This window comes from Cynoglossus semilaevis, chromosome 8 (assembly GCF_000523025.1).
Source record: "Cynoglossus semilaevis isolate Cse_v1.0 chromosome 8, Cse_v1.0, whole genome shotgun sequence".
Taxonomy (NCBI): Eukaryota; Metazoa; Chordata; class Actinopteri; order Pleuronectiformes; family Cynoglossidae; genus Cynoglossus; species Cynoglossus semilaevis.
The window spans coordinates 14,987,620-15,012,141 of NC_024314.1; the positions used below are offsets into that span (position 1 = coordinate 14,987,620).

At 44.9% G+C, this 24,522-nt stretch overlaps 5 protein-coding genes across 6 annotated transcripts in view; 2 read left to right on the plus strand and 3 right to left on the minus strand.

Annotated features, from left to right (window-relative positions):
* Positions 1 to 1,691, plus strand: part of caskin2 (CASK interacting protein 2) — a 21,590-nt gene extending 19,899 nt beyond the window's left edge. Inside the window, exons 21-23 of the mRNA XM_017034016.2 lie at positions 4 to 119; positions 209 to 413; positions 523 to 1,691. Of these exons, the coding sequence (XP_016889505.1) occupies positions 4 to 119; positions 209 to 413; positions 523 to 616 (415 nt within the window). The 3' untranslated portion in view covers positions 617 to 1,691. The remainder of the gene's footprint in view (positions 1 to 3; positions 120 to 208; positions 414 to 522) is intronic.
* Positions 1,692 to 1,849: 158 nt separating this feature from the next.
* On the minus strand, positions 1,850 to 11,021 carry nherf1a (NHERF family PDZ scaffold protein 1a). The gene is given in 6 exon segments (XM_008314895.3): positions 1,850 to 2,816; positions 2,960 to 3,064; positions 4,502 to 4,548; positions 4,653 to 4,790; positions 5,201 to 5,387; positions 10,341 to 11,021. Coding segments are annotated over 6 exon segments (1,092 nt in total). The 5' UTR covers positions 10,812 to 11,021; the 3' UTR covers positions 1,850 to 2,672.
* A 483-nt stretch (positions 11,022 to 11,504) lies between these two features.
* LOC103382192 (ras-related protein Rab-37-like) lies at positions 11,505 to 15,845 on the minus strand. Its single transcript, XM_008314893.3, has 10 exons — positions 15,681 to 15,845; positions 14,604 to 14,714; positions 14,443 to 14,484; positions 14,252 to 14,318; positions 14,095 to 14,147; positions 13,810 to 13,875; positions 13,628 to 13,684; positions 13,242 to 13,318; positions 11,662 to 12,615; positions 11,505 to 11,628 (listed from the first exon to the last, which is right to left on the minus strand). The coding sequence occupies exons 1-9, from the start codon at positions 15,810 to 15,812 to the stop codon at positions 12,510 to 12,512; spliced, it is 711 nt and encodes a 236-aa protein (XP_008313115.1). The 5' UTR covers positions 15,813 to 15,845; the 3' UTR covers positions 11,505 to 11,628; positions 11,662 to 12,509.
* Positions 15,846 to 17,243: 1,398 nt separating this feature from the next.
* Positions 17,244 to 18,563, minus strand: mrpl27 (mitochondrial ribosomal protein L27). The gene is made up of 4 exons (XM_008314892.3): positions 18,429 to 18,563; positions 17,967 to 18,095; positions 17,818 to 17,885; positions 17,244 to 17,724 (listed from the first exon to the last, which is right to left on the minus strand). Exons 1-4 carry the CDS (start codon positions 18,466 to 18,468, stop codon positions 17,518 to 17,520), a joined length of 444 nt encoding a protein of 147 aa, XP_008313114.1. The 5' UTR covers positions 18,469 to 18,563; the 3' UTR covers positions 17,244 to 17,517.
* A 107-nt stretch (positions 18,564 to 18,670) lies between these two features.
* Positions 18,671 to 23,690, plus strand: eme1 (essential meiotic structure-specific endonuclease 1). 2 transcript variants are annotated; one of them, XM_017034875.2, is made up of 9 exons: positions 18,671 to 18,752; positions 19,134 to 19,858; positions 20,168 to 20,298; positions 20,414 to 20,503; positions 20,593 to 20,714; positions 20,808 to 20,916; positions 20,991 to 21,106; positions 21,202 to 21,391; positions 21,896 to 23,690. In XM_017034875.2, the coding sequence occupies exons 2-9, from the start codon at positions 19,147 to 19,149 to the stop codon at positions 22,067 to 22,069; spliced, it is 1,644 nt and encodes a 547-aa protein (XP_016890364.1). In that variant the 5' UTR covers positions 18,671 to 18,752; positions 19,134 to 19,146; the 3' UTR covers positions 22,070 to 23,690. The 2 variants fall into 2 exon arrangements, with proteins under 2 accessions (XP_016890364.1, XP_008313112.1); XM_008314890.3 differs by having other exon boundaries at positions 18,733 to 18,853.
* The last annotated feature ends 832 nt before the right edge of the window (positions 23,691 to 24,522 follow it).

The following is a 24,522-nucleotide window of genomic DNA, read 5'->3' on the forward strand; positions in this document are numbered from 1 at the left end:
CAGTCTCGGGAAACACCAACAGGTGGCGCTGCAGTCCAGACCTGAGAGTGGGTCAGAACCTGCTGGAGGGTCGGTGTCCAGAAATCCTCGGTACAGTCCACCATCAGTGCCCACAGCAGGTGAGGTTCACAGCACACAGCAGGGGGCGCTGTAGAGGTCTTCGTGTGGGTCTGCTTGTTGATCTGAGCTTTTCTGATGTGTTCCACAGGACCAGACCGGGCTCTGCTCCAGAACCTCACCTTCTCAGCTCCAGTCTCTTCCAGCTCTTACTCCACCTCAGCTCCACCTGGAAGACCTGGACCGGCAGGTTTGGAGGTTCTGACTCAGAGAAGACTGGAGCAGACCAGCACCTCCCTGGAGGAGGTCCTCAAGGTGGCGGAGGACAAACTTTCTCAGGGGAACCAGGTGGACAGGTAAGGACCAGAGGACTGTGCTGGTGTTGCTGCTCCTGCTGAGCTAACGTTTAGCCTTTTATGGCTAGAACCAGAACCTGACGACCCGGTGTCTGTGTCTGTTCCTCAGCAGCAGCTCTGTGTCGGCAGCAGGAAACATCCTGGACGACATTAGCAACATGTTCGACGACCTAGCCGATCAGCTGGACGCCATGTTGGAATAACGCTGAAGGAAGAGCTGGAGTTCCAGACGGAGGAAGATTCTGGTCAGACTTTCCTCTGAGTCACACACTCCTTTCCTTCTTCCTTCCTGTTGTTTCAACTGCAGCACTTTTCCTCAGAACTCTCACGGGGTCACGGGGTCACTGGGTCCAAATCCACCAGTGTGTTCTTCTATTGTGGCTTTGTTTGTTTGTTTATTTGTTTGTTTGTTTGTTTGTTTTCAAACACAGGGAATTAATATTTGTGGTCATCTCGGAGTGAAACAGATATTTTACAGAGTATTTTATTCTTTGAAACAGACTCTTGGTCTGGGGGTCTCAGGACGTCCTCTGCTCACACTGACAGACTGGAGCGAGGTTTTTAGAAATGACAGACTTTATGAAAACTGACTTTTATTTCATGCTTAAACGTTTTATTTATTCAAGGTTTCCAGTTGAAGCTGCGTCGATGAACTCTAATCAGTCACTGATCAGTTTGTCAGGTTTGTCATTTCAATGATTTAAAATATAACACACTCAATAATCGATTGATTTGAACCATTAGTTTATCAGATGTTGCCTTCAGGGTCTGTGGTTATTTTGGTTTTTATAAAGTAAAAAACATTTTGTTAAGCCACTGTTGCACGTGTGGAATCTAAAATGTTTACAAAATAAATGTAGTTCTAAACTCGTCCACACTGTTAGAGAGGAGGTCTGAGTCTGCTCCTTCAAAATAAAAGTCCTGCAGTGTAAACGTCACGGCAGGGAAGTTAAACCAGATGTAAATATTCAGAAGAGAATCTCCTGCTGGTCTTTGAAGTTGATGAACCTTCCTGTGAATGGGTTGATGGTTTGAAACCAAAAGGGAAACATCAGTCAAAAACACTTTTCCTTTTCTGCAGAAACTAATAATTTTTTGACTTTTATATTTCACTTAAATGTTCCTGCAACTGGTTCTGTGGAACTGTTACCAAACACTGACTTGTTTATTTGTTCCTCTGTCCGTTTGACTCTCGCTGTATTCTTTCAATGTTTATTGTTTTTATTATTGATGAACTAAAACTCCAGGAGTACGGAGAATTCATTAAAACATTTTTACTGAATAAATGTTTTTGGGTTCTACCTGACCTCTGAACCACTGACAACTCTTCCGCCCAGTGGCCATTACATATATACCATACATATATGTAATGACATATATTATTATTTGATTCTGTTTATAAATTATGATAATGTTTGAATCAAAACAGCGGAGAGGAGCTTTGAAATGTTTTAATCAGAATCAATCAACAACAGTCTCTCAGAGCTGATCCTCTGATCAATTCATTTATGTACAAGTGAAACAAAAATCATTCACTCAATCAAAAAACTCGCGGAGGCCCAGAGTGTCGGGAAATCACAGACACCACAGGAACAAAGATTCTGTTCAGTCAGAAACAGTGATTCTTTTTTAATTTCCTCTGTCAGAGTCTGACCGTGGGAGCAACGAAACAGCACCACCCAGTGGTGGACACAGCTAACTCTTCTCTGCTGGCGTACAGTATGTCTGCGGTGTTGCTGTGGTTCTGAAGAATTTCAAAATAATTGAAACTGTTTTACACCTGTGTGAACCTGTGACAGTTTGACTCCTCTGGGCCTCCGTACGGACCTGCCCATGGTGTCAGTCACGTGGGTTTCATTCCACTTCCTGATTACTGGTTATTTAAACATGTGGATTTCACTGAAATAATTGAGTCTCAGTCTGGGTCTAGGTGTGAGTCTGAGTCAGAGTCTGAGTCTGAGTCTTCAGATTTAAACCTTCATTCATTTCAGTGAGCGAAGAGAGATTCAGGTAGAGAAGAGGGAGAAGGAGAAGAAGAGATCAGCAGGTAATACTGTTGTTAATGTGAAGGAGGATGATGATGATGATGTTCAGATGTTCTAACTGTGAAAACAACGTCCAGAGAACCCAGGACCAGGACTGCCTGGTACCGATTCACCTCAGTGTCCATGGTCTGGACTCTGAACAGAGCTGGAGCTGGAGCTGGAGCTGAGGGTGAAGGTGGAGTCAGGAGGTGGAGTCAGGAGGGGAGGAGGACATTCAGAGGTTGCTGAAGAGTTCGTTCCTCTTGCGCCAGTCCATATTCGGAGCCTTCTTAGCGGCTCGTTTCTGATGAGCTCGTTCTCGAGCCTGAGCCAAAGACAAACCCAGACCCAGACCATCGGACTCTGGGCTCCTGTCGACCTGAACACACAAACACACACACAGCGCGTGTTAGTGTGACACTGACCAGATGGACAAACCTACACCAGTGGAGAGACCTCAGGAACTAGTTGATGAAATGAGGAACTGCTGCTGATGGAACCAAGATGGCCGCCCTCACTCACCTCTGGAGGAGTAGAGCTGGAGTCTGCTCTCCGCAGGGAGGAGTCAGATGAGGAGCTGGAAACTGAAGATCTCTGGGACTGTGCAGCCTTCACCACTGAAGATGGCTGTTCAACAACAACAACAACAACAACGATGTCAACAACAACAACGACAAAGAGAAAGTCAGTGATTTTAGTTCAGAACAACACTAGGCCGCCTCTAACCCGCAATTGCTTGTTTTGTCCAGCAGATGTCACTAGTCATCCGTTTACAGTTTTTTATATCCTGTCATAACAGTGAAATGATAATGCCACAGTTTAAACTAATTTATTTTAAATTAGATTAAACTGTGTATATTGTGTGTTTAAAATAAACACAACATGGAATTGACACTGGTAAGTTAATAACAGTAATAACTGGTAGAACATGGATGGACTCTTGCGTGTGTGTCTGTGTCTGTGTGTGTGTGTGTCTGTGTGTCTGTGTGTGTGTGTGTGTGTCTGTGTGTGTGTGTGTTCTGTCAGAGCTGGTGAATGGCTGGTTGTTTGTGTGCAGCAGACTCTGATCCATGTGAAGGTTCCTCTTCATTAACATAATCCTCTCTGGGCCTCAGACCTAAACCTGCTGCTGCTTCAATCCCATGATCCTCCAGGAAACACAGGGAAGGGGGCGGGGCCAATGGCTGAGCCACCGTTACCATGGTGAAGGGTCAGCCACAATGTCACCACAGTGAGTGAGTGTGTGAGAGAGAAAGTGTGTTTACTTTTGATAAACTGGCAGTGGCCTAGTGGCCACCAGAGCAAAACACACACACACACACACTCACACTCACACACACACAAATACACACTATTGTGGGACAAAGTGCTAATTAAACTGACATTCCACTGATTTTCTACACTTTTCTGGAGCAGTGGGAAAATATTCCTGATGATGTCACAGCGATGGCCTTGCAGCTCCCAGAGTGCACTCACACTCAGTGTGTGTGTGTGTGAGAGTGTGTGTGTGTGTGAGTGTGAGACTGGCTGTCAGTGTAAACATAGTTGCTGGTGGAACCATCAGACACTCACAGGTCCAGACCTCCAGACCAAACCTCACAGAGAAAACCAGTGATTTTATCTGACGGAGACGCAGCAGCTGTTGATCCACCGCTGCCTCCTTACAAAGTCCAAAGGTTCATCACAGTTATTTTCCAATGTAACTGTTTGTTATCTCTGTAGATTTACATTAATGACACTGACTGTCCACAGGGGGCAGCAGTGGACCAGCAGCTCCCATCTCTTTGTCAACTAAAAACAGAGGATTTGTAGTGATTCTTTTTCTTGACAGCCAAACTGCCAGTCTCATGCTGGGCCATGGCTCCGGCCTCCAGCAGGGGGAGTCCTATCCTGACAGAGACACAGTCCAGGACTGGACCGTAATCTGCTGCCTGTCCAGTCCAGAGAGGATCAGCAGGACTTCACCAGGCCTGTGTGAGTGAGTGTGTGAGTGAGTGTGTGAGTCTGTGTGTGAGTGAGTGTGTGAGTGAGTGTGTGAGTGAGTGTGTGCACGTCGGGCCTCACCTCTTCATCCTCTGACGTTTTCTGGGACACTGGTTCAGGCAGACGTCCTGCAGTGGACAGAGGAGACCAGCTCTTATTCACACTGGTACTGGTGTGTGTGTACATCTGTGTGTGTGTGTGTGTGTGTGTGTGTGTGTGTGTGTGTCGTTACCAGTGAGGTGCTCCACTGTTGGCAGGACGTTGCAGCTCCTGAAGAACTCTTCGGCCTCAGGGTCCACCACCAGCAGCCTGGTCTCGTCTCCTCCTGCTTTGATGGCTGACACCACGTCAGAGTGCTGCATCCCAAGGAACAAGGTGGTGGGGAGGGGGCGGAGAGGGGGGGGGGAGAGGAGAGGAGATGAGGGAGTTTGAACCACTGATGGATGGATGGAGGAGAACCTCAGGTCTGATGGGTACCACAGTCTGGTACCACGCTGTTCTCTCCCACAGCTAGAACTCATTAAACACCCGAGGGGAGATAAGGGGGTGAGGAATGTGTTAGGGAGGAGAGACAGGAATTCCTTCAGGAACGTCTCCCACACTGGGGTGAGACTTGTGTCTGGAATTCTTCATCTTCTCGCATTCCTGAAGCTCAGCTTTAGACCTGGACCAGTTGGCTAATAGCTAACAGTTGACTAGGAGCTAACAGTTAGCTGTTATGTACCAGGTAAAGCAGAGCTAAACACATTTGTATGGGTGAGCGTGCACGTGAGCGTGCACGTGAGCGTGCTCACACCTGTATGATCTTGTCCTGAGGTTTAAGCCCCGCCCTGTGAGCCGGAGAGTTGTCGTCCACGGCCCTGATGAACTGCCCTGGTCTGGACTTCTCACTGTGGAGGTTGAAGCCGTAGCCGCCCTCCCCCTTCTTCAGGACACAGAGACGAGGACGAGGTCCAGTGCTGTCCCCCTGAGACGAAGACACAAAGCACAACCCTTCATTTTTCAATACTGACATCATTATTATTGGTCAGACATGGATGTATTGTACATATATACATATATATATTTACATGACCTTATATATGTACATACATGTACTGTATGTGTGTGTACAGGTACATGTCAATATACACATGTATATATCTGTCAATCATTCTGCACCCAACTGCCACCTCAGCGTTCAGTGAGCCCTCACTTCACCTCAGGTGACCTCTGACCTTCTCCCCGGACGTGTTGGTGGTTAATGTTAGACGAGGAGACCTAATGATTGTCTGAGTCCACAGGGTGGAGCTGCGGTCCAGGTGGAGCAGACCTTTGGATGGATGAGTACAGTTTATGACCAACAACCAGCGACACGCGATAAGAACAGAACATGTGAGGAGCAAAGTCCACAGAGGAGGCGCTCCACCTCACCTGGTTACGACCAGCAGGGGCGTTGGTCTGCTGCTGACACTGCTGTAAATGATTCCCTCAGCTTTTTTTACTTTTAGGCCTTGAACGCTGTGCTAACTGTTTTGGCTAACTTTAAGGTATCCTTTCAGATAATAGTTCTGTTGATACATGTGTGGCTAATTCACTCAAGCGCGTTGTCTTTTAGGCTAATTCTTCAATTCATTTGTGCAGTGGAACCACGTTTCCAGGATTTTTCCTGTGATGATGTTTAAAATTGTTAGCTTTTAACAGATGTTTAAAAATCTGTTAGCTCACTGTCCTGTTAGCTCACTGTGCTGTTAGCTCACTGTCCTGTTAGCTCACTGTGCTGTTAGCTCACTGTCCTGTTAGCTCACTGTGCTGTTAGCTCACTGTCCTGTTAGCTCACTGTGCTGTTAGCTCACTGTCCTGTTAGCTCACTGTGCTGTTAGCTCACTGTCCTGTTAGCTCACTGTCCTGTTAGCTCACTGTGCTGTTAGCTCACTGTCCTGTTAGCTCACTGTGCTGTTAGCTCACTGTCCTGTTAGCTCACTGTGCTGTTAGCTCACTGTCCTGTTAGCTCACTGTCCTGTTAGCTCACTGTCCTGTTAGCTCACTGTCCTGTTAGCTCACTGTCCTGTTAGCTCACTGTCCTGTTAGCTGTCGTAGGTCGACAGTTAGAGCTGATAACAATCCCATAATTCCTCTGTACTCTCACTGAAGACAAACTCATTTCTTCATCGTTCTGAGTCAGATCCCAGCCAATAGGAGGTGATAGAACAACTGAGGAACCAAAGGAACGTGAGGAAGGATACCAGACTGCTGCTGGTCGGGTTCCAAACTTCTGATCCTCCAGTGTTCTGTCAGAGTCTGGGTCTGGGTGGAGGAGAACCACAGACTGTGGGCTGCAGTAACAACAGATGACCATCAGGGGAGAAGACACAAATGAAAACTGAGACCCTGAACCAGGACCAGCTGTGACCGGGGTCTGGATCAGGACTGTGGTTCTGTGGACCAGAGGTCAGTGTGACAGGTGGATCCACCTGTTTCAGTCTGACTGTAGGAGAGACACCGACAACACCGACTGTAGCTGACTGTCCTTAAAGGTGAATGGACATGGTTGACATGACAAACTAACCCCCCGATTCACCCACTAACTCCCCGACTCACTCACTAGCTTCCGACTCCCCCATTAACTCACCCACTAACTCACCGACTCCCCCACTAACTCCCCAACTCTCACACTAACTCCAGACTCACCCACTAACTCACCGACTCCCCCACTAACTGGGTGAGTCTGATCTGAGACCCAGTCGACTCTGTCGTTCAGCGACTGTTGCGACAGGAAGTGGTTTGAACCAACAGGTTCCTCTGCTGACAGAGGAACCTGTTGCACACACACACACACACACACACACACACACACACACACCCCCGGTCTGTGTGTGTGTGTGTGTGTGTGTGTGTATGAGAACCGCTCCTGTGAAGCTGCTCTTATCTCTGACTCCAAAGTCGACATCTGTCAGCTTCTTATCACGGAGGAATTTTATTTTTATCAGCTTCATCCAGGCTCCACCCAGACCCTGGTCTGACCTTCAGACCTCCATAAACCACAGGAGGAGGTGATCTATTAACCATCTCACCCTGACTTCTGCTCTGGGGCCCAGAGTGAACGAGGTGTGAATCACATTCACACCAGTGACGCCTGACCTCTGCTGACCTCTGCTGACCTCTGCTGACCTCTGCTGACCTCTGCTGACCTCTGCTCTCCAGTTTCCCCTGTAGTTCGACAGATCTCCACTGACCTCCTTGGACCTTCTTCTTCTTCTTCTTCTTCACGTCCGTCTCCTGTCTGACCTTTCTCTGTCTGCACTGTGGTTATCTCCATCACACAGATGTTCCTGCAGGAACGTTACATTCCTCTGGTGAAGTCAAACTTGTTGTTGGACCTGACACAACTAAGAACAGTACCAGAAACTTCACAGAAGGAACAACAAAACATCTATCCACAAGGACTGTATGTGACACCCTAAAAATAAAGTTCTAGGAACCAGGAACTGAAAATACGAGGCCTATCAGAACCAAGTACCAGTCCAAGTCCTGGTACTTGGTTCCACACAGACCTGGAAAGATGATGGACCAAGTACCAGTCCAAGTCCTGGTACTGGGTTCCACAACTGATGACTTACATCTTCACTGAACTTTCACACAAGAATAGTTCCAGTGATGAGTCACTGATCTTTTCCTTCATGAAAGACCGATGGGAAAATTCACAAGAAACATTCATGAGTCAAAAGGTCAAAGGTCACTCTGCAGCAGATACAGCTGAGGACCAGGAACAGAGCCATGTTATCACATTATGGTAACATCCTGGCCTCCAGTGACTCTGCCCACTAGGACTCAACTGGTTGCTATGGCAACAAGAAGAGAAGAGCTTTTGTCAGCAGTGTTTGAACATGAAAGGAGGAAAGAAAGGAAAGTTCTGGAATTAAAGAAGCAACGAGAAAGGACTCTGAACAAGGAAGTCCACGGAGAAAATCAGTGATTTTAGTTCAGACCAAAGTCCATAGAGAAAATCAGTGATTTTAGTTCAGACCAAAGTCCATAGAGAAAATCAGTGATTTTAGCTCAGACCAAAGTCCATAGAGAAAATCAGTGATTTTAGCTCAGACCAAAGTCCATAGAGAAAATCAGTGATTTTAGCTCAGACCAAAGTCCATAGAGAAAATCAGTGATTTTAGCTCAGACCAAAGTCCATAGAGAAAATCAGTGATTTTAGCTCAGACCAAAGTCCATAGAGAAAATCAGTGATTTTAGCTCAGACCAAAGTCCATAGAGAAAATCAGTGATTTTAGCTCAGACCAAAGTCCATAGAGAAAATCAGTGATTTTAGTTCAGACCAAAGTCCATAGAGAAAATCAGTGATTTTAGCTCAGACCAAAGTCCATAGAGAAAATCAGTGATTTTAGCTCTGGTTCTCATGGATCAGGGGAGAATCTAGATTTTATTTTTCCATTGGCAGTGACTCATTTATAAAGACCTGTTCCCATGAGATATCAGGGCGTGACCTGAGCCTTTACATCATGTCCTCCCTGTCACTACATGTCACTGTTACGAGAAGACAAACCAGAGACAGTGATTCCATTAAAATCCTCCAGTCATGTTCACCTTCATGTGTTTCTTCACAGTTCTACAGTGACAGAATCATTGTTGTGAAGAATTAGAGGTGTTCCTTTAACGAAGTGACTTTCAGAAAGTGACGTCAGACCATTAAAACCCGGGGGTGGATGTGTCTGCAGCTGCCAGTCTTGAAGGTCAAAAACAGGCCAGCTGATTTTATTATTTATTTTTTTTCCACTCAAACAGGTTTCAGCGTCAGAGACAGTCATGAAGGAGTGCAGCGTGAGAACTAGTCAGACAGACAAAACTGGACCTCCAACTGTTCAGAATAAAGATTGAATTTAAATAAACCTAGAACAGCAACATAGGTGGGCTACAGCTAGAAGACGTTAGCCACCGATGTGGCAACAGTTTGTCTTGTTGTATCAGTGTGGGCCGTGTATGTTAGCTATGATAATAAGACAGTTGTTACTTTGTTACTAACGAAGGGATTCACTGTCAAAGCTGCTGAGTTTCCACTGCAGCAGTGACTGACTAACAGGTTGATGTTGACGCAGCACACACACACACACACACACACACACAGCTCTTACCAAACATTTAACTGAGAGCAGGACTTTGGTCTGGGTGGAACAGGTACAGACTCAGTGATGTCATAAAACAGTAACCACTGCTAATGATCTGACTTCCTGTTTACACCAGAATTCGTTATTTGGATCAGAGAAAGGTCAAAGGTCAGTTCCACTGTAAAGCCCACCTTCACAAAGACATTCGTCTGAATGGACTCAGAACTAAAGGTTAGCCCGGCTAAGAGATGAAGGTTTCACCACCAACAGCCAAGACAGCTAAAGGTTAGCGATAGAAGCTCAACTTTGTCCATAGCTAACAAAACACAGACGGACTATGGTACTGGTAACTAACTGGTAACTACACTGGTAATTACACTGGTAATAATTCACATGTAACTTTGGAGAGCTGGCAAAGATGAGTTAAAATCTGTCATAAATATAGTTAGAGTTAGACAGGAAGACTGGAATAAGCTAAAAACAACAACAACAATATTAATAATTATTATTGTTAATAATAATAATAATAATAATGAAAGTAACCCTAAAGCTAGCTACAGCCGGAGTGCATCTCAGGTCAGAGGTAAAGACGATTAGTGTCTGTGTCTGTTGGACTCAAACATCTGATCCAACGAGACGAACTGGACGTGGAATTTAAAAAGAGAAAAAGAAAAGGAGACGTTTCCACTGACCTCAGATCAGACTGAGGAGGAAACACTGTGGCAACCTTGTAATTAAGGAGAATTTCTAATAATAATTAAAAAAAGTCATAAATAAATATCTGACATGACATGAATAATATAAATCAGAATAGACCAGAATACCTTGCTGCTGGAGCTGACGCTCAGTCTCTCGGATCTCTCAGAGGACGTGTCTCCGTTCTCCTGCGGGACAGGGCTGCTGTTCCTCCGGCTGGCCCCTCGCTCGGAGTCGCTGTCCCCGGAGGAAGCCCCCGGCACCGGGATCCCCTCAGTGACGTACTCTTTCCGGCACTGGAGCCCGTGTTTTTCCAGTAGTTCTGCTGTCTCGTTGTCGTAGACGATCAGCTCCAGATGCTGACCCGGTTCAGTGGCTCGGATCCGGCCCACCACCTGCTGGTGATTCTCGCCCTCCACATTCTCTCCGTTAACGAAGGCCAGCCGGTCACCGGCCCGGAGCCCGGCCTCGGCGGCCGGGGTGTCGGGCTCCACCAGGCGGATGAACTGGCCGCTCCTTCTCTTCTCTCCGTGCAGGTGAAACCCGTACCCGTCCGGGGTTTTCTCCATCAAACACCGCCTGGGTCTGAGGCTCGACATCCTGGAGGGTTTGGTCTGATCTGAATCCACCTGTTTGATTATAAAGTTAAACTTGGCCTCGCTTTAAAGTTGGAGAGTGTATAGCGCCACCTGCCTTTACTCCTCCTCACTGACTCTGACTCTGACTCTTCCTGATGAACAAGAAGAACAGTGAGAGTTCCTCTGTGACCCGTGGTTCCTCCCCCACTGATCTAAGAACTCTACCTTCAACACCGAGGTTTAATCGCATCAAGTTACCGCGATAACTCACACGGCAAACACAAGATTTCACAATAAATGACCAGGAAGAAGCAGCGATGGGGGACGAGGGAGAGAGAGAGACAGATTAAAATAAAAGAAGAGGAAGAATTCAGAGATGTAGGAAGAAAAATAGCAACAAAAAATTAGGAAACTTTTGAAAAACAAATGCCAAAACATATGGTCAGTGAGGGACACCGTACTTTGTTGTTACATATGGGAAAAGGAGGGACGAGCGGAGGAGTCCTCGGTCTGCAGTTGTCCCGTTGTCCACCCACTGGACCTAAAACTAGTCACTGATGTTGGAGATACTTTTATTTTGATGGACGTGACTCTGAACAGGAAGTTTTATTTTTAGTCTCTTCTGATTTCCTCTGATCAAAGTCCAGACATTTAATGGCCGTATATAATCGATTGGTTAGGACTCGATAAAAGAGTTGAACAAATGAAAAAAAATTCACATAAAAATAATTTATTTTCTTTGACGCAGCATTAACTAGAGCAGAGACAGGAAATGGCAGCAGTTTCCTGAAAGCAGCCTGTTTACAGTCTTATAACCAGACGATCGACTGTATCAGACCTGAGTCATAACAGACGATCGACTGTATCAGACCTGAGTGTATTAATCATGTATCGATACAAATATCAGCAGAGCAGGGATGCATACTGACAGAGGAAAATAATAATAATAACAATAATAAACAACATGAGGTTAGTACTGAAGCAAAACTCGGTGAGTCTGACGTCTGAGTCAAGGGAGAAATAAATAAAACACGGAAGTAAACAAACTAATCGATCAATTCATTACAATTATATTAGATAAAATGAAATGAAATCAAAACGTTTGTTTGACCCTGAGTTGAATTACGGCGGTTAAATATCGATGACAGATTTTTGATTGGTTTGTTTCATGCAGGTCCAGAGAACCAGAGACTGTTGGTAGAAGATGGACGGGACCTCCGGCTGTTCAGATGTACAGTGGGGACCACAGTGTCAAAGACCGACCGTCCTGTACAGGTAAACGCCTTGGTTCCTTCTCACAGGGCGCCCCCTGGTGGCTATATGCGCTTAGTCCAATTCCTGCAATTGACTTTGCTCAGTGAAAGGTCGCGTCGATCAAGTCAGAAACAAGTCAGTGGAGACCAGACCATAATGAACCCAAAGGACACTGGTGGAGAACAGAGTGACCTCAGTGACCTGGGGGTCAGTCTGGTCTTCTGCAGCACCTCCCACCGATGTTTAAGGAGAAAACATTTATATTTAAATCTTCTTCATGTTAACATCTTCCTGCCAGAGCTTCAGCAGTAGCAGCAGCAGCAGCAGCAGCACCCCCTCGTGGCTCCTTCTGTGTCACAGCAGTCTGCTGTCACAGTGCTGGACCAGTGTCCTCCAGGTGTCGGGAGATGTTGGATGAGGGGAAACGACGAGACAGTCAGATGTAAAGAAGGAGACCACGGTGGTCTAGAAGACCCTGCAGCAGCTGGACTTCTCCTTCTGAGCGTCTATGTACTCATGGATCTGGAACCTGGGCTCACTGGGCTGTTGGACCGACCGCTGCTGCAGCTCCCTGACCAGGAAGGATGGACACCAAAGTTTAAAGTTTAAATCATATTTAGAAAAATGAAGCACTGTTAGGGTAAACTCTATTTTTAAAATCACAACAATCAAGTCAGTCGAGTTAGGTTTAGATTTTAATAAAAAAAATTATAGCATTTATTTTTCTAATTCATTAATAAAAACAAATTAAAAAATATCAATTCAGAAAACAAACAAAATTATATCGACTCTAATGATGTCACTTCCTTTCAGGTCACTTCCGGTTGGAGCAACGTTCAAATCGTCTACTCTGAAGAATCTCAGAAACAATGAATGTGAGTTTCTACGTTAATTATTATTGAGACTGATAAAATTGAAATGATTTAAATTACTTATTTTAGTTTCATTGGATGACAAACAAAATGTTACTCGGTTAGATGTTAGCAACAGTTAGCAAAAAGAAAACGGCCAAAAAGTTTGAGCAGCGATTAAAAAAAAACATCTGATTTCTGTCAAATAAAATGAAAGTAAAAAAAAAAAGAAATATTTTTGAAAAGTAGGAAAAAATACCAAAAATATATAAAGTTTCCGACTGTTAGCACAATCAGAGACATAAATAAAAGTGTAAAGCGTTTTTAACGTTTTTGTCAAACCTACCTGGCCACAGCAGTGAAGGCTAACTCCACGTTCACTCCTGTCATCGCGCTGGTCTCCATGAAAGGAACCGAGTATTCCTGAAGAACAAACGACATTTTCATTTAATTTATTCTACTACATGACTGTGATCATGTTTATTAGTTCACACCACACTGTGCAGTTCCTGGTACTCTTTGGTTTGTTCCCTTAAGTCTCTTTAAAACAAGTATAAATGTTGTTAACAAAAACAATAAAAATCAATTTTTGATAAATATTTAACGAGTGTGTTTAAAGTGTCTGACGTCACTGAAGGAGAGTAGGAAGTGAAGATGATGTGTTCAAGGACCTTTTGTAAATGAGTACACAACAGCTGTGTGTGTGTGTGTGTGTGAGTGTGAGTGTCTCACCCTGGCCAGTCTCTCTCCCTCCTCCCTCCTGATGGCTCTCTCACTGCTCATATCAGCCTGAAAGACATCAGTAATCATCAGTAATCAGTCAACACGTCAGTCTCCTCTTTGTTTTCTTTTCTCCTTTCTCTACCTCTCCTCCTCACCCTCCTCCTCACCCTCCTCCTCACCCTCCTCCTCACCTTGTTTCCCAGTAGCATGATGACTACATCACTCTGTGTGTACTCATGGATCTCTGTCAACCAGGCCTGAAGCACACAGTGAAGAAGGATGATTCAATTAATGGACATATTTATCATTATCTGATTTATTATCATGAAATATATCATTAATATATTCAACAGACCAAACTTTATAAAGAAAATCAGTGATTTTAGCTCAGACCAAAGACGTTGGAATAGAAGAGTGACTTTTTCTACTGTAGGACTTTTGTGCCATTCCAGATTTGTGTTCATTTCCAGACTTACCCTAATGTTGTCAAAACTGGATTTGTTGGTGATGTCATAGAGGAGCAGCAATGCTTTGGGACAAAAAGATGTTTTATTAGAATTTATCCTTAGCTAAATGGAGATAGATAGATGAAGACAGACTAATAGCTAGGAGGTGAGTCAGGGGGACACTCACCGTGAGCGTCTCTGTAGTAGGCGTGGGTCACACTCCTGAAACGCTCCTGTCCTGCTGTGTCCCAAATCTGGAGTAGGGATTGAGGACAGGCTTTACAATGCTGTTGTCTGACCACTCTGACATGACTGACAGGATGTATGGGCCACAGTTACCATGGTTACCACGAGCAAACATGAAAGGACCTCACTGACCTGCAGTTTGACCTTTACCTCGTCCAGTGTCACCACTTTATTCTGAGCAAAAAACAGAGATGAAGAGCTGCTGATCATACTGATCCAGGCTGAGGGAAGGCCTAGAGTCTAAAGAAAATAGTAACACACACACACACACACACACACACGTATACACACACCGTGAATCCGATGCCCACTGTGGCAGAGAAGGATCCTGGAATGAATTTTCCCTGATCAAACTGCACCAACAGGGAGGTTTTTCCCACTCCACTGTCTCCCACCAGGATCGTCTGCAGGAAAACACACACGGACACACACTTGTATCAGACGTGGACATCATTGTTCTAGAACATCAGTCCAAATGTGTGTGTGTCCACACTGACATCTCCTCAGACTGAAGCTCAGTTTGACTCCGAGCAGTGACTCACTCTAACTAATGTTTTTGTTGACTGATTGGACCACAGAAAAGTTTGTCTCCATCTGTCAGTGAGTCAGACTGGAGTCACCACACACTGAAGACACGGACTGAAATGAGTCTGTGTGTGTGTGTGTGTGTGTGTAGGTGAGAGTAGTGGGTGAAGACACACATTTACATGGGCATTTTAATCAAAGTCAGAGGAAGAATGTCAAATAATATAAATTGTCTTTGTGCTAACTGTTAGCTTTCTTTTGGTTATTTTTTGGCTAACCATTAGCTACAGCTGTGGCTATTGTAGATGTATTTTCTGTGCTGTTCTTTATCCTGTTGGTGTTATCTTTATCATGACTCTGTTTCCAATATATTTAAGGCTTCATTTTCAATTAGCTAATTTCTGTTCTCAACTGAGTCGTTAGCCAAAATCCAGGCTAACATTGAGCTAAGACTAGGCTAGTGGTGTTTTTTGTTAGAACTGACCATGAAACATAATGAGCTGATGTTTGTGGATAATTTTCTCTGCTAGTATTGAAGTTTGTTTTAGCAGAGGGGGCGTTAGCTGCATTAATTAGCTTCATTCAGGTCAGATTAGCTTGGTTAGCTCCCTGAGCTCATCCATAAATATGATTTGAAAATGAATCTTATGACAGATCAGGTCAGACCATGTCAGGATGTAGTGAATGTTGTCTGTGAGCTAAGCTTATGTTAGCGTCACTCCTCTGATGTTAGCCTCGGTTGTAGCCACATGAACTGACACACACACACACACACCCCCACTGCAGATGAGAACCATGGACAGCTCCCTGTACTTCAGTGTGTTCTCTGTGTAAGACTGACTGACCTTGTGAACCAGGTCCTGGTTGTAGGAGGAAGCAGCAGGAGTCTTCTCCTGTCCCTGAGCCTCAGGCTGGATCTCTGGGTAAGAGCTGGTGTAGAGAGAAGAGAGCGGCTCCATGGACTCCATCCGCTCCATCGTCACCGTGAAGACGTGGACGAAGGAGATGTTGTCACTGATGCTGTGGTTCTCCTCCTCCCCCCTGTCAGCTCTTACAACGGAGAACACTGGTGAGGAAGATAAAAGCTTCTCTCCCCTCTCCCTCCCTCTCTCTGTCTCTCTCTCCTCCTACATCACTTCACATTTAAAGCCTTTAAAGCACGTCACTTCACCGTCACATCAACACAACACAGGAAGTGGAGGAGGAGGAGGGGTAGGATGGGGGAGGGAGGGAGGAAGAGGGACAGATGGGGGAGGGTGAGTCAGAGCATTCATAAATTCATCATTCATGTAAAGATGTGAATGAATTTATGTGAACAAAGGTGATGATGATTCATTTTATAATATTTTTATTTTCATTCTGACAGATTGAATTCAGCTGTTGTTTCTCTAATGTCCAGTAGAGTTCACCCTAACCCAGTGGTTTTTCATTATTTTCTGTCTAATGTCCAGTAGAGTTCACCCTAACCCCGTGGTTTTTCATTATACCCCTTCTTGGGGACAGAAATGTTCTCACACCCTCCGACCCACTCCCCTACGAATTGGAATACTACTGAGAACCTGATAACATGTATATTTTTATCTTTACAAACCACTCTATGAGTTGCTGCCCCCTAGTGACTGGAGGCTTGTTATCATTCAAGTATTACAGCAGTGGTACACTTATGTCCAGTGCACCTCACCTACTGCCCTAACCTCAGACCAGGAACGACTATATAATATAATAGTTGGACCTGGTACTGTGACGTCGGAGAGTCTCTGATCAGATTCATTTTATCTCTGTGTTTGTTCAGGTGCTTGGAGCGATGTTCATACTTGAGAAGATCAATCACTATCACATGGTGGCGCTGCAGCCCAGGTTGTTGAGCACCGGTCCACAGGATGATCTCACTAAGGTCTGGACTCAGATGAGGTGAGAGGAGGGGACTGTTTCAATTATCTCTGCTGAAGCTACAGATCTACAGTGACACCCAGTGGTCATTTTGCTTTTACACTTTATATTGATGTATACAGTAAAATGATTTATTTTCAAGGCAGTGAAACCAACGCGAATCTGACATTTTTAGTCAAAATGTCAATAGACAGGAAACTTATTGTCTCTTACATTCTCATGGTCCAATGTCATGTACAATCCATTGTTTTAATATTTTTTTATTTAATTGGTATTACTATAGCAGCAAGAACTAGGGCTATTATAATAAAAGGTTAGCACAGTAGCTAAAAGTTAGCCTAAAAATACGGCCAAACATTTGTCTGGTTCCACAGGAAAATGCCCGAGCTAAATGGAAACTAAGGAAATAACCAGATAACTCTAAAAATAAATAAAAAATACCCAGAAATGACCATGGAAAAAGTTCAATAGATAGAATCGTTCAAAAGAATTCCCAACTGATAAAATTCACCATGACGTTTTTTTTAAAACAGGATCATAATTTATTTTGATTTTTTGACTTGTGTGAAGGTAATAATCTGAGCATCTCAGAAGACATTTGGTGAAAGTTTATGTTCAAATCTGCAGTTTCTTATTTATTTAATACAACACTGTATTTTACAGAAGATCAGTACAAAAAAATAAACAAACATAAGTGACAGTGTCAGCTCCTCAGGTCGCCCAGCATGCCTTTCCTGTTCACATTCCCATCAAGACTCCAGCAGGAACCAGAAACCCAGCCCAGTGTTTCCTTCAGACCATGTCCACCAGACTGAACTTGCCCCCCTGCTTCACCGGCAGCACGTTGATGAAGGTCTTGTAGAGCAGAGTTCCTTTGGGAAGTCGGGTGATCACAGTTGAAGCCTCTGAGCTGCGAGGAGGTGGGACGTAGATCTCCTTAGTGAACCGGACTTCTCCGTCCTCCAGAGCGTACAGGGTGTTATTGTTTCCCACCCCCACCTACAGGACAGATGGTGCAAGTGCAACACAGTGTCAAATAAATTTAACAATTATATTTGAAAAAAATTAAAATGTAATGATGCGTTCACTTACATGGGCTCCTGGATGATACCTTAAAAATCTCTGTGTTGCTAGAATGTTCCCAGCATGGACGAAGTTTCCTTGAAAAAAAGTTTCACGTCTGGTGTTTAATACTTAAACGTTACTGTTGGCATTTTAAAGAAACCTTGAGAAATATTTACCATCCTGTTTCTTGTAGCCATATCTACGACCAGGACTATTTCCACCGTGGTTCTTGGCGCTGCCGCCTGACTTCTTTGATGCAAACCTGATGGAGCCCAGCAGACCGGACTGATGAGGTGACAGCAGACCTGAGAACAGCAGAGAAACACTAGAAGGCATCAGAAAACAGGCCCAAACCCAATAACGCAGGGGGAGAAAAAAACTCAGTAAGAGGGCATTGGACATGGACAAATGCTAATTAATGGATGTAAATAACACCGACATGTGTGACACGAATGCTAATTAATGGATGTAAATAACACCATGTGTGACACGAAGAGCTAGCAGAGCTAACTGTTAGCCGCCGAACTGCGTTTAAAAACGTTTGGGTTTGGGTCACGTTTTAAAAAGTCGTATTCAGACCTGACGTCTCTTTACGTCGTTATTATTATCACGCTACTAAAACTAACATATATCATTACCGGCTCGGGACTTCAGCATCAAGGACGCCAACGACGCCATGTTGGACTCAGCCCCTTCCGTAAGTCTATCGCGTCACATCCGATTAATCGTGTTGCTTTCAAATCTTTAGAAAGACTAATCGATGACTTAACTAAAATATCGATAATGTATTATAGCAATTTCAAGAATTTCAAGAATTTAAGTAATCGTTATTTACACGTTCTATTACGAATTTATGTGCATCATCTTACTACGGTTACAAGCATATACGCATGTTTTGGCGTTAAAACACACATTTCCCATTACCATGAACGCACCAAAGAGGGGGCAGCCCGGCAACCGGGGTAATCAAACCAGCTTCATCATGTGACAGTTTCTTGCGTTTGTTTGTGAATTTGACATAAACCTGTACACTTTACTAGTCAGCGACAGTAACTTGGTGGCAGTAAGTATTTAACAGTTATATTATTATTTATGCCAAACCTTTATTTTCAAGAAGCTATTAAAACTGTACCAGTTCCTAAAAACACCAGCGACACAGCCAATGCTGCTAACGGCTAACACGATGGTATTTCTCACGCCATTGTTGTTCAATTATCAGGCAAAGATAGAATTCAAATGTAATTCAAACTTGTGCATGATGATTTATGCTGTTATTTTGCAACCGGAATGGCGTTGGTTTGAAGTAGTTTGAGAGTTTTCTTTCATACTATGTCTTTTGACAGGACGTAAAAGACCATGATCTGCTTCAGTGACTCCAGCAGTGACCCGGATGAAGAGCTGCCGGTCATTGACTTCCTCCAGAGGAAAGACCGGAGTCAACCGGTGAAGGAGCCGGTCATTGTGGATCTGGAGGAGTCAGATGTAGAAGATGTCCCTGCTGCAGACAGAGTCCAGGGAAGTGGTGGTCCTGGTAGAGCTGACGTGATGATGGTGAGCAGTGACTCTGATGATGATACTCCTTATGTCCCACTGGCACTGAGACTCAAACAGAGACAGGGGAATGTGATTAGTGCCCCCTCTGCTGTCAGCAGTGGGACGGATGCCCAGAAGAATCTGTCAAACTGTTCACAGAACACTTTTCCAGAACCAGAACTTTTACCAAGCTGCACTCAGTTGAGAAGTGGGATCTGTGGAGCATCCCTTGGCTCAGAGGAGGGCCAGGATGAAGCTCATCCAGGGCTGTCATCAAAACCTTTCTGCAGCGCAGGCAGTGATGACAACTCCCCTGCCAAGAAGAGACATGCCAGGCGGACAGCAGAGGAGGTCCAGGCCTCCAGGGAGGAGGCAATGAGGAGGAGACAGGCCCGGGAGCAGAAGCAGAGGGACAGGGAGGCACTGAAGCTGGAGCAGGAGAAACAGAAAGCTGAAAGGAAAGCTTTAGCAGAGGCTGCCAAAGCCATGAGGCCAGAAGAATGCATCAAGCATATGGTGGTGGCTGTGGATCCAGGTGAGGAGAAGTCATTTAGTCAGGATTGGCAACAAAGCAGGGGTAATGATGATGTCATTGTCAGAGGGGCACAATGTATGAATACAAAAGAACTGTACTTAAATAAGGGAAATGTGAACAAAGGACATTGAAGTCACAAAATAACACATCCAAACATAGTGATGAGTCAGCAGTGGATCAGTAACTGCTGTGTCTAAAATCACTGACTTCTCTCTGAGGTTTGCTGTGGTATCTTCATGAGGGAAAATGTCAAATCTGAGTTAGTGAAGCACATAATTATTAACAACATTTTTTAAATTTTATTTTAAGCTCTTCTGCAGCTAGAGGGAGGGGGCGCTCTGCTGTCCACTCTGCAGGATCTGGGCTGCAGCTGTGCCATAGAAAAACAAACAGTTCCTCGCAGTGTCGGCTGGTTGAGGAGGACGACGTGTACAGCACAGGTGACGGTCGGCTCACTGACATCACCACTCATTCATGTACGTTTCTTAGTAATGAAGTGACTCCTCCTCCTCCTCCTCCTTCTCCTCCTCCTTCTTCTGTGCCTGCTCCTCTCAGCCTGGTGAAGGTGTTTGTGAAGCAGAGCCTCAGGTGGTGATGCAGATGACGGTGGAGGATTTCTGCTCACTGATCCACAGCTCCGTCCAGGTTGGTCTTGTTAGTACTGAACCTGGACTACAGTCGTAGAGATGAACAGCTGTTTCTAACAGTTTTTTTTTCTCTTTAATCTCCTGCAGCAGGAACGGTCGTCCAGACCAGAGTCCAGTCCCAGTCTGACGTCCTGGGTTGAAGACCAGCAGAAGAGAAACCCTGGAAAGATCCTCAGTCTGGTGATCATTGACGTGGAGACGTACTTCAGGTAAAGAGACCCCGCTCTCTTGGACCACCCAGAGACTGATGTACTGACCCTGCTGGGCTGAGAGCTGATTGGTCGGTTTGACTTTATCTTCAGATCCCAGAAAATACCGAACCAGAAAAAGTCTCGTGGAAAGACCGAGAGGAAAGGCAAGAGCAGCAGCTCCGAGACCCTTCCTGAGGTTTCACGGGTGGAGGTGGAGGAGGTGAGTTTTCATAGATATTGTTGTTTTAGTCACCATCAAACAAACAACATTGTGCTGACAAAATATCCCATCAGGCACTGGTGCACCTGCAGCTTCACACCGGTGTCTCTGTACGATTCCTGTCCACCTGGAAGGACTTTGCCGATCACATCGCCATGACGACGAAAGCTGTGGCTGAAGCTCCGTTCAAGTGAGAAAAACAGAGAGAGAGAGAGAGAAGAAAGGAGAGGAGAAATTGACTGGAATCACCATGATGTGTGTGTGTGTGTGTGTGTGTGTCTCCAGGAGACAGCGAGCTGAGACTGTCTTCTCCTTCCACCTGGACACTGAGTGGTGTGGGGGTCAGCGGGTGGAGCGGTCAGGTCAGGGTCTGCTGCAGGTGTGGAGGAGACAGGTGCAGCAGCTGAACAGAGTCAGTGCAGACGTGGCCTCTGCTGTTGTAGCTGCTTATCCTTCACCACAGCTGCTTAACAAGGTACTGGTCATGCTAACCCTTAGCTGTAGTTTGGCTAACTTCCAGCTTTTTCAGCAAAGACTCCTGAGGATCTCTGACTTGACATATCTGAGCTTTATTTGTCTCGTCTCAGTGATGCTCCCCTGTACACACTTCCTGTCAGGTGAACAGGTGATGATGTCACTGTCTTACTGTCCATACTGTGGTAGCGTAGCACCAGCAACAAGAGGTACTTAGACTTGCATGGCTTAATCTTTGAGACAAGCTCTTTGAGATATGCTCCTGGCAGGATCAACCAGGTAGCCATGACCATGTCCATAGAGACCAGGATCATGTTTGGTTTCTGACTTTAATATCTCATCCTTGTCTTTTATCTTCGGAGCGACAACAGCTGATCGTGGACAACTTTTAGCCTTGAGCTAACTGTTAGATTAAATCTCAACTGTTAACATCTGTTTAAAAACATGTTCATCAGCTGCTTGTCACCGCTCTCACTTCCACACGTCCACTGTCTCCTGTCTTCAGGCCTACAGTCGCTGTCAGTCGGAGCGGGAGAAGATGCTGCTGCTCTCTGACCTGCTGATCCGCCGAGGTGAAGGTCTGACCTCCACCACCAGGAAGGTGGGCCCAGAACTTTCCAAACGCCTCTATCTTGTCATGAACTCCTGTGACCCCGAGCAGTCTCTGGAGGCCACGTGACCTCTGACCTAACCTTTATCATGTATCATGTCAGAACTTTAGTGTTGTTGGTTCGATTCTCTTCTTTTATCATGTTGATAAAATCAGTCATTTCATTTTCTACTTTATTTGTATCTTCTTCTCACATCGGTTAGATTCCAGACCCCAGGGTCCTGGACCAGAACCAGGATGTGGGTCAGTTGGTCCTGGGTCACAGCGGGAAAATAAATAACATTTTTATTTGATCAATTATCACTGTGGAGTCTTTTCAAAGTAAAAGTCTTGGTAGAGCTTCTATAAAAGGTCACAGAGGTCACAGGAGAGCAGCCTTTAGTTTTATCACCACAGCTGGTTGTCCGTCACCTGACGAACCCTCTCTGTTGACTGTTACGGTCACTTTGACCTTTGTGACCTTTAGACCTGATTTAACATCAGTCCGATGGTTTCATTTTCCACCTTTGGTGACTGGTCCCTGAGACCACAGTCTGACATGGAGCTGGACTGTGGAGCAAAACGTTGTGACCTCTGATCTTGACCTTTGTGAACTACACTTCCAGTCTGGTAATAAAAACAGACACACTGGTCAGATACTAAAAGTTCAAGTGTGAAGAACACCTGTGTAGCTTCATTCAATCTATGTCACAGTGCCATCTAGTGGTGACAAGAGATTGTTGTATAAGGTTTCTTTGGATAAGCAATTTTGTGTGACACGATGATACTATTTACATTCCAAAGTTAGCACCAGGAATATCATTTTTTCTTCACCATCTGCATGTCATGTACATGTGTTTGGGTCAAAGGTCATCAAAGATGACAATGAGCAGAAGAAAACAGGTGTAAATGTCAACTCTGATAACCACACACACACACACATATCCACCCACCCTGCTGAAGGAGTGTTTTCATCAGATGTTCACTGTGAGGTACTGGAGTGTGGGGTACTTAGAGGCCACATTTACCCTGATGTCACTGTATCTGCACCATTAATGAGACGTGGTATCATTACAGCAGGAAAACAGCTGTCATGAACCCACTGTGACCGCTGTAAACCTCTAATGGATGCATTAAAAACTTGGAGTATAATTCAGTAAAGAGATAAAAATAATCAGACTTTATTAAAAGTATTCGTCTGGTGTCACTTCAGAGGATATTCCCACTGGAGCGACTGTGAACCTCTCACTACGTTTTCATGAATTAATAATCTGATGAAGTCTGCTTCACTTAGACAAACAAAGATGTTCCAGTCAGTGACCAGAGTGTGGAGCAGCTGCTGGACTGGAGCTGAGGTCACAACCTTTTTACGCCTGTGACACACAGTACTCTCACTGGAAATGATGTTGAAACAAGTCTAAAGGTCTCAACTCAGTGACCAGCACCTGGGTTTGTCAGGTGACAATTAGCTGAGGAGATTGAACTGTTTTAAAATCACTGATTTTCTCTGTGGACTTTGGTCTGAACTAAAATCACTGATTTTCTCTGTGGACTTTGAGAGATGAAGAATATAACAAAGTAAACAACTTAAATCTGGAAAAAGTTCTTAGTGTTACAATCTTCTAATGGACACTGTAAGCAGAACTGGGCTCTCATCTTTTGTGTACCAGTCAGACTCATCTGCCCTACCCCTTGTGGCCAGCAGGTGGGTCCAAAGTCCCTATGACTTTTGTTTTAAACTAAAGTATTATTAAAACATTTTTCTAACTTTCTTTGAAATTAAAGACGCGGCGCGTGTGGTTTTTATTTCTATTGGTCTAGTCAGCAGCAGGGGGCAGTGTTGCACTGCTGTAGGACCATAGCTGTGGAGCCCATCAGAATGAAGAGCATGTGTCAGGAGGTTTTTGTAGGTTGGATAAATGATTGGTGTGGTACAGATCAGGAGAAACTGCTGCTGCTGTCGTGATTTTTAATTTGTTTTATAACTGTCGTTGTTCCTGAGGCCTCTGGTTGTTTTTTTGCCCTCTTTGTGGTCAGTGGGTGTTGGTGATTATCTGCTGGGCCAGCAGACGGTGGTGGAGGAGGTGAAATTCAGTCTGGTTCAGGGATGAGACCAAACTCCTCAGAGAGTCTCTGCTTCTGTATTTTTGATGAGGACAAAAAGATGTGCTTCACTAACCTGCAGCCTGGAACACAGTGGAATAAACACAGCCTTTCTTATGACTGACAACACCCGGCCGACAACACCCGGCCGACAACACCTTGACCCTGGTATAAGGGTTCTTTTATGAGGCAGGAGTCAGGTCTGTAGTTCTAACCCTGATTGGTCTCAAGATGATGAGACATTTGTCCCAAATGGACCTGAAGTCAGTTGTGTTCACTTCATGGTTCTGGGGTTGAAGTTGGCTTGATAATGGTGTGAGGAAGAGGAGGATTCTCTCTTAGCATCTGTCAGCATTAGCAGACACTCCTTCCTCCATCACAGATCCAGACTTTGATGAGCGTGAGTGTGGAGACACGTGACTGTCCTTCAGAGACACAGA